The sequence below is a fragment of the Neolamprologus brichardi genome, chromosome 16 (genome assembly GCF_056152115.1).
Source record: "Neolamprologus brichardi isolate AB-2024 chromosome 16, ASM5615211v1, whole genome shotgun sequence".
Taxonomy (NCBI): domain Eukaryota; kingdom Metazoa; phylum Chordata; class Actinopteri; order Cichliformes; family Cichlidae; genus Neolamprologus; species Neolamprologus brichardi.
In genome coordinates, this window is record NC_142119.1 from 4,284,720 (window position 1) to 4,294,410 (window position 9,691).

General features: G+C 41.5%; 1 protein-coding gene across 1 annotated transcript; it reads right to left on the reverse strand.

Moving 5' to 3' along the window:
• Positions 1-1,037: 1,037 nt before the first annotated feature.
• lrrc3 (leucine rich repeat containing 3) lies at positions 1,038-2,290 on the reverse strand. The gene has a single exon (XM_006793708.3). It carries the CDS (start codon positions 2,137-2,139, stop codon positions 1,339-1,341), a length of 801 nt encoding a protein of 266 aa, XP_006793771.1. The 5' UTR covers positions 2,140-2,290; the 3' UTR covers positions 1,038-1,338.
• Positions 2,291-9,691: the final 7,401 nt, after the last annotated feature.

The window sequence follows — 9,691 nt, forward strand, 5'->3', positions numbered from 1 at the left end:
AAAGATATTTTTGCATTTTCTGTATGTTGCCTATAATATAAAAAGGTAAGTGTTTGTTATCAACCTCAGTCATTGGGATCGGAGAAACTAGGTTCATATTTTGAGATGTATGATGCGCTGTAGTGTGCTAATTTTGTTTTTATTTCACTTCCTTACATAATAAAGAAGTTGGATCAGAGCCTTTCACTTTCTTTGACATTAAACCTAGACCAGAAAGGATTAAGTCTTCTACAGAAAAAACATATCAGAGCTGTAAGTGCATGGCAGGCTTTCCTATTTTAAATACTCTTTAACATGACAAGATGCTTCATGAAGTAAAAAAAATATTATTTCCTGGGCCAACAGTTTGATGTGTAAAGGTTTTTTGTAAGGCAGGGCCGGTGTTCTGGGAATCCACCCTACCTGACAAACCATCCTACCTGTTGTTTCTGCGCATGCGCACAACACAAAATTAAGTGCCAAATCGTCCTACCTTTGTGAATGTGACCTACAAGCATACTTTAACAGCTAAAATTAAGTGGCGAACCATCCTACCTTTGTGAATATGAGCTAGAAAACAAACTCTGACGGGTAAAATTCAGTGCCAAACCATGCTACCTTTGTGAATGTGACCTACAAGCATGCTTTAACGGGTAAAATGAAGTGGCAAACCGTCCTGGCTTCATGAATATGAGCTACAAGCATACTCTGATGGGCAAAGTTAAGTGGCAAACTGTCATACCTACTTAAATTTGTGCTGGAATTACTCTGTGAGAGTAGAAATGTGCATAAACTACTTATGGACGTTTTATGGTTTTTGCGTGTGCAATACAAACTGAATTTTAACATCTTGATCGTGTTCACATATTAGCAGGAGTCTCAAAAAATAGCCTTCACCTTGACAGAGTGACACAAAGAACATAAATCAGTCGATACAAAGTAACTGGGAGACACTGTAGTCCTCCTCATTCGTCTCAGTCCAAATTCAATCACATGGAGGATCGACACCAGGGAAGGATCATTCATCTCTCCACTCTGGATCTATTACTCCTTGTGGATTTGTGACTTTCAGCAGCATTTTGCTCACTTTGTGCTCTCATTGCTGCCTTGTTTGGTTGGGGGCTTTAACAATTTACGTATATTACATAAAACCAAAGCAAATGTTTGGGAATAATGTAAAATACATCATTTATGGGCAGCTCAGTATTTTCTATTATAGACACCCAATGATTATGATGTGCTTGAAAACATAAGTGATGATGTGTTGCAATAGCTTTTTAGTCATTCTGAACATAACCAAACATTTACTCACACACACACACACACACACACACTACACCTCCTGAGTCACCAGGCCTGTTAGAGAACCGTGCTGATGGTGTCAAAGTCCTTGCTGATCTGTGAGCTGCTTGGCAGTGACTTGAGGTACTCCAGGTGCCTCCTGGCATCCTCCTGATTGTGCCTCACGTAATAGATGACGTACGCGATCACCATCGTGAACCACCCAAACATGGTTACAAACATGGCTACATCAGTTGTCTTGTGGTGAAAGTTGCAGAAGTTGATCCCTGAGTCCAGCACCTGGATTAGTGGTTTGCCGGCATATTCCTCCTTCACGGCCGTGTGGCACATCACCTCGTTCACCGTCTCCGGGTCCAGCTGCAGCTCCCTCAGCACCTCCTGCAGCGTGCACTCACAGTGCCACGGGTTGTTCGAGAGGCTGATTTTTGCTCGTAGGCGGGCAAATGCCTCTTTGGGGACACTTTTGATGCGATTGTTTGATAAATCCAGTACAAGGAGGCTGTCAAAAACACCCTGAAATGCTCCAGCGTCCACGGTCTTTATGTCATTGTTAGACAGATCCAGCTCCTGAAGGTAGTGTAGTTCCTTGAAGGCATGATGGGGGATGTGGGTGATGTGGTTGGATGCCAAAAGCAGGATAACAGTATCTCTTGGAAGATCCGCAGGGATCTTCTCCAGGTTACGAGACATACACTGGACCACGGTTAAGCCATTCTTCTCCACGCAGTGACAGCTTGTGGGACAAGCTACCACTGGTACACTTGTGAAAAATATTCCAAACAGCAAGCCCCATACGAGGGCAAAGCCGCTGAAGATCAGGGATTTCCTGTGCATATCAGGCCCTGCTAAGTCCTGCATATTCAGCAGTGACCTCCTGCAAGTTCTGTCAGGCAAAAGCAAACATAGTGTCACCTGTTTCTCAGCATTTAATGAGGATAATCACAGCTTCATTAGCACTTAAAAAATACCAAAATGATCAGTTTATTCACAGAAGCATCTGAGCTTATCTCCAGATAATCCTTTAAAATTGATTTGAAAGAGTTTTATATAACCTTTTGAAATATATTTCGAAGGTGCTCATCCAAAAATTGAGCTGTTTGCTGAACATATTCCAGCAGAGACCTGTATTTTCAGGTTTTATTGTGAGGATGTTAAAAGCTTCAGAGAGCTAGGAGCCAACCAAGCAACGCTGAAATCCTCTCACCATGTTGTGCACTGAAAAAAGCAAAGAAATAACAAGTTATTCTTCATAATAATAATAAAAAAAGAATTACTACTATGTAAAAGGAGCGGTTACGTGTGCACAGAGTTTATACACAAAGAACTAACAGAGCCAGTAATTCCTGCTAAATCAGTTCTTTTCTGAGTGCACAGCCAGCTGCCTTTGTCTTGCCAAAATGAGCGGAGAAAATGATATGCCCACAATGTTTGCTAAAGGTGTAATGCAATTATTAGCAGAAAAAAAAAATCCATTTCACTTCAGCAAATCTCATAAAACAGCAGATACACTCGTGGGTCATCGCCTGTATTTTCTCATTCAATTTATAAAAGTGCAATTTTTTCTTTCTCTGGCTTTATCAGTTATATTATCTCCTTACATGAAATCACTCGCTGCTCTGAGAGCACCGTGCAGGCCATGTGCAGATCGATCTTAATTACATTACATTTAATATCTAAGCAAAGAAAAGCAAACATTATTACCAAAAAACACCAGGAAAAGCATTTTTTCTGCAGAACTCTTGCATCTCAAGAACTGCTGCCACTCATTCACAGCCTCACGGTAGGAATAGCTGTGCGCTCTAAAATTGCTCCCATCTGTCCTGCAGGAGGATCATCACTTTAGGACTGCGCACCCTCTGGTGGGCTGAACTGAGCACACAATGAGCCCCCCTCGCTGTGTTCGAGGTCATCCGCCCCATGGAGCTGCGGTGTCTTCTTCTCATTTGTCATTTTTTGTGCACCCATCACTTTGGCAGGCGCCTCATAGCTTAAGGCCACACACATCATTTCTTAAAAAGACAAAAAAAGGGCCCTTTATATCCTAATCAGCCTGCGCTCAGCAGGAGGTGTGGACAAGATGAGGCGTCTTGTCCACCTAAAGCATTCTGCAGCTGTGTTATGACACCCCTGCATTTGTAAGTAAAATAGTACACCATATGATTTACACACCGTGCTGTGGTTTTCAATGTATTTTTGCAGGAATGTAATAAAATTATGTAAAAGTATTTTGGTTTATAACAAGGCGTTTCAGCCTGGCACAAGAATAAAGGAATTTAACATTTATGTATCTTTAATAGCTGAGGATATTATTAGGTGCCTACAGCGGCAAGAAAACACGGAAGAGAGATTTAAATTTAATGAGGCTTATGGGAAGGCAACACGAGAGGGTTTGGTAATATTGCGGATTTTAATCATGATGTGGTTCTGTGGGCAGCAGAAAAGCAAAGACATGCAGGCTAATAAGTTCTTTTTTATAGCAGGTTTACTACTTATAAAGGTACTTACCTGGAAATTGGATTCTGGAAGGTTTTTACCCACTTTTTTTCCACCCAGCCTCGGCAGAAAGGCAACCCAAGAAAACACTCGCGTGCGGGTCTTTAGAAAGAAAGAAGGTCTTTGAAAACAAACAGAAAAAGCCCATTGTTTTTAAAAAGTACTACTTCAGTGTGTCCGTATATGAAGGGGCTGGAAACGCGAGAAAGTTCCTCAGCGGTGCGCGTGGAACTTCCCAAATCTCGAGCCGAATCCAGATGCGGCTGATGTTGGTTCTTCTAATTAAACGCAACGCGACGGCCGCACTTGTTGACTATAACTGCGAAGAAGGAGGAGGTGGTGTCCCAGCGAGGGTCTTGAGGAGCCACACCGCTCCGACTCGTCACGCGCCTCTCCCTCTGTCGCTCTGAATCTCAGTGATCCGCGCGCGCCTGGCGCCAGAAGGAGTCCCGGCTGCGCGTGGATTGGACTACTGTTCTGTTGGCAGCTCTCTCCTCGCTCCCTCGCTCCCCCACCTCCTCCTTGTCTCCCTGCCCGCCTGCACCTCCCCTCAGCTATGCCTCCCCCGTCTCCCCTTTAAGCAAACTAGCCACAAAAAAAACAGGAACCAGTCCGTCTGAAAATGGCACCAATAGTAACCGTTCTTTGGCGATGCACTATCTGCGGTAACTTAAGCCATCACAATCACTTTAATCATGCTTGTCTTGTTGAAGTCCGTGATTTTTTTTTTTCTTAAAGTCATAATTAGTCAAAGACATAAAATTGATCCCGTAACCCCCCGCCCAGCCACCACCTCGAGGCCGATTGCTCATGTCTGACTGAGAGGTGCTGTATTGATTATTTCAAACACCCCAAGGGATTTTAGGCTGCACAGCAGTGGATCAAGATGTCAGCTTTGAGGTCTGCACACTCCGCTGGTAAGTGCTTTATTCAAGCGGCGGGGGCTTATTCCTCATTCACAAACTGCATAGAAAGTACAGTGTGCAGGTTTTGTCTTTTTTTCATGCATTTAATGCAACCCCACTTTCTGTTTCACTCACGCACCATGCATCTCTGCATCAGCGCACAGTAAATATGAACACTTGCCTTATATTAGCTCATAACCATGCGTTTAGTAATGTTTCTATGACCACACAAAGATGGAAAATAAATAATGAAATAAGAATTTTCCACCAGTGCATCTCTTTTACAGTATGTGGAATGTGTTTCTCTTTTTTCTTATGGTTCACATTTGTTTCATACAGTTATGCTGCATGAGAAAAATGCATAAAGGGGCAACTTCCTAACTATATCAAAGGATAATTTATACAAGACATTTAAACATTTGCTATCGGTTTTATCATGGCTGTTTTCCATATGTGTGACATTCAGCATTTGTTAGTAATTTTATGTGTATAACTAACAAGCATCAATATCAGTCATAAGGTCAGCTCTCATGTGACCTTAACAGATCGATGAACACACGTCCAGACATAAAATGAAGGCTTGGGCATTATGTGTGTGTGTGTGTTTTCTCCATAGCACAGCAGTTTTAAATGGTCTTTGACAGCTGCTCGTGAAATGTGCGAATGTTACAATTTAGTGCAGGTTATAAAAAAACAAAGTGCCATGTAAATCTTCCAGATAACCTTGGCAAGAAGGAGAAGAATCTGCAAATATGTGCAGAGAGGCAGCCAAACGAAGCGCTTCAATTCCAATTCTACTCCCCATCATGTAATTCAAATGTAGGTCAGCCTGTCCCAGTGTTCCAGGTGTCATTTGAGCTACGAAGAAGTGCAAGTTTTTCATGGAGCCCAGTCCCATCACAGTCTCAGACCTCATGCTGTGGCAGCTGGTATAATGAACTGTGCTATATGTGGCGCTTATGTACCGAACTAATCCAATCTCACGTGGGACCATATGGATGTTACGGAGAATTTCCTTGGAGAATTTCTAAGTTTTCAGTTTACAAGATAATTGCCTCTGTGGTTGTCTCATTAAGACCTCACAGTGAGTTACAAGAGATTCATGCCAATTAACAACACTAAATAGTAACATGTAGAAGCTGCACTAATCCATACTTCTGTATTAGCAATAGGTTATTATGTGAAAACGGTCAACTCAGTAAGAAGCTCACAGAGAATTATCAACAATTTCTGAAGTTCCTCTCAGCATGTGTAGAGAGCTTTCTGTCTTTTCTCTTTGTGAAGCTTTAGTGGATTCTTTTTGCTAAAAAAATTATCTTTTTTTTATTGTGTCTTTGACAGCAGTGACAGCGGGTTCTCTCCGGGTATTCCAACTTTCTCTCACAGTCCAAAAACAAGCTTGTTAGGTTACTTGGTGGTTCTACATTGGCCCTATGTGTGAATGTGAATTTGCTCCAGGCCCAACAAACCCTAAACTGGATAAGTTGATAAGTGGATGGATGATAAACAGTAATATCATTACGACATTATGCATATGTACTGAGATTTTGGAGAAATTAACTCGAAAAGTTGCATGTTAGAAGGAAAATCCCTGAATTAGTCAGACATTGGGTATAAAATCAGTGTTAACATAGAATCAGTGTAATTGAGCCTGGATGTGAGTACAGGTAGTGTCGGTTCTAGAGTGTGCTGGTGTCCTAAGCAAAATTTCACAGGGGGCTTCTCCAAAAAGTATTCATCACCATATTTAAAATTAGACTATCATTTGGTTATTTAGCATCATTATCTACTCCACTTAACGATGCTTTGCTTTTTTCCCCTTCCCATTCTCTTTTTCATTCCCATAAGGATAACTCTTCTTCATTTTTACCAAGTGCTTTTCATTGGTGTCATCGGTTTGTTTAAACAGATTCATACGGTGGCGTCAGGCGGTGGCCTTTTAGTGGGGTTTTGGTTTCTTCTAGTGTCACTGCTGATTTTGATATCTTGGGGAACCCCCACTGGCCGGACGTCCCAAGCAGTTGCCCGGCTTGCCTAGTGGAAAGCAGTGCCTCTGAATACAGCATGTAATCTACCACAGAATTCACAGCTAGCAAGTGTCCAAGCAGATCCAGCCCTGTCCCCCGAAATGGCATGCCTCCACACCTAAACTTTATTTGCAGTGTCTTGGGGGGAAATGTATTTTCTTGTGTGCGGTTAGCTCTGTTGCACAGAAAGAAGGTTCAGAGTTCAATTCCACCATCAGGCCGGGTCATTCTGTGGTGGAGTTTGAGTGTTGACCCGTGTTTGTGTGGGTTCTCTCCAGTTACTCTGGCTTCCTCCCACAGTCCAAAGACGTGCAGTTAGTGGGGACAGGTTAACTGCCCATAGGTGTGAGTGTGAATGGTTGTCTGTGTCTATGTGTTAGAGCGACAGACGACCTGTCCAGGGTGTACCCTGCCTCTCGCACTAAGACAGCTGCCGCTAACCCTGCCTCTCGCAGGGTTATTTTTTCTGTGAAATATATTCCTAATCACTAAATCTTTGCTCAAGTAACCGCGAAAAAGCAGGACATGCTTTAAGCACATTGATATTACATGCAATGGTTTATTTTACGCAAAATATGATCCTTTGCTAAATCTTATTTTAAAAAAAATCAAAAATAGTTTTTGTGTCTCAACATCACCGAATGATGACTGAAAACAAAGAGTCTAAAATGAAAGAAAATTCAAGTCTCAAAATAATGGTCCCACAAGACTCCTTTATGGAACTCCCGACTTTGACTTCAGTGTTTGTCTTGCCGGTTGGAAGGTTTGGGTTTTTTTTTTTTGATGATGCAAATGTTGATGTGTTAGCTACAGAAAGAAGTAAAATAAAATAAACTGCTCTGCAGCCAACACAACCAATTTAGAATTTAGAAAGCTTTCCTTTAACTTTTGTACATACTTAAGTAAAAGAAGACTCCTGAACACTTTTTCCTTGAAACCTCCAGAAGCTCTCCCCAAGTAGCCAAACTTTAGATTGCACAAGCAACACAAAAGAAAAAGCGCCTCTTAACAGATGCTTTCCAACTCAATGCTAACATTTTATGAGGCCAATTCTGCAAGGTAGGCCAGTATTCAATGTCTCTATTTCAAATTGTTTCCTCGCCCCTTCGAGGTAGGAAAAGCAAATAAATAAATAAATAATAATAATAATAATAATAATATTAATAATAATAGATTGAAAGTTGTGGGCTTATCATCACAAGGATCTGCCTGCCTTCACAATAGTTCATTTGTACTGGCCTTCAAATGTTCCTAGCAATCACTGTAAATTCATTCATCTGTGAGAAATCTCTTAATAAGAAAAATTTAACTTTTAATAACCAATTTGATTAATATCCTTGACCACTGAGCAAGTAACAGAAAAACAGAACCACAAAAAAACTCAGGCACCATTAATCAGATACACACAGGACAAAGAATAGTTATGTGCAATACTCCCTAAATCTATACCAACCTGGTACATGCAAATACTGAATATACATAAATGTGCATATATTTTTTTCTAAGCATGTTTGGTTAATGGATCCCTGTAAAGATACAAGATCTAATAAAAAATATCTCCTCTTGTAGCCAGATTTGAGATTTCTGTCTTTTCCCCAATTATCAGACACGGATCATGTAAATGAACCAGCGAGCGATCGCGCAGATTGAGGCTGTGGCTGTATCAGCTGACTGAGCTGGTGATAGTTGATAGAAGATGCTATCTCCTTCTTCTCATTCTTTGTATTTTGTAGTGGTGCTCGTGTTGTTAGAATGAGAATGCAAGCATTTAGATAAGGAGGTGTGCATTTTTTTAAATTTACCTATCTGCTCTACACAGCCGAGGTAAGTCCTGATTGTCATGCAGTGAGCAAAATGAATTTCCCTGCTTGTATAATGAAGTTTCTCCAGATTCATGTGATGTTCAAGCTATGTTAAATTGGCTCCCTTACAAACGGAAAATGCAGAGGCTCTCTGGCAGCAGAGCAGGACTTTGAGCACACGTTATATTTTAACAAGTGATGCATCACAACCAAAGGTTCGTGAGGTTAAAGGGGCTAAAACCCTTAAAAACTAGGCACTGCTTTAACACCCACACACTGGTGGAGAGCTAAATTTGGAGTCCTCATGCTGGGAGGCATGGTGGCTCCACTTACATTCAAAGTTTTCTTCCACTGACTGTCACGGAGCATCATCGTTACCTGCCCCCTACTTTATGCACCACACGCAACCGCTAACGATCATCACTGATTTAGTCCCAACAAAGGAACACTCCAGCTGCTTTAAATATGCTAAATTAGAAGAAAAAAGGCAGAACAATACTTAACGTGAATAGAAAAACATGGCTCGGAGACAACACAAGCAGCTGGAGGGGGATTTTTATCTCTGCAGATCTGCTGAGCTTGACAGTTCTCACACAGACACTTTCACACACAGATTTTATGCTTTGTCTGAGTATATAAAAGGTCATAACAGGGATCACCGGTAGTTTCATTCTGCTAAAACACACACTGACTGAGTCAGAAAATAGAGGGACTGTGGCAGGCAGATTAAAAAGAAGCCAAGGTCAGGAATTCGAAGCACAGCTGGAGCAGGAGAAACACCACACATTTGCTGGCAGAGAGGAGCGGGGTTTCAACGTCAGCGACTTGTGCTAACCTTCCTCAATCAATTTAAGAGGCTTGGATGGAGAAACTGAGGGTTTGGAGGGGATGCAAGGAGGCAGCTATTCATTTTGATGAACACCCCCACCACCCACTCTGCATAGATATATCATCATTATTAAAGCAACAGAAGAAATCCCCATAACATCAGGATTGTTTTCTTGCCAAAACATGTTTTGTCCTAAATGCTCAAGTGTGTGAAGCTCGTCGGTAGGAATGCTGTAAATAAGATGAGATAAATCCATATTTACCCTATGATTGCCAACCTGGTGTTGCTAATGATCATCATCCATTTAAATTATACCCTGCTTAGAACAAATTTGACTAGCCCTTGCCTGTAATT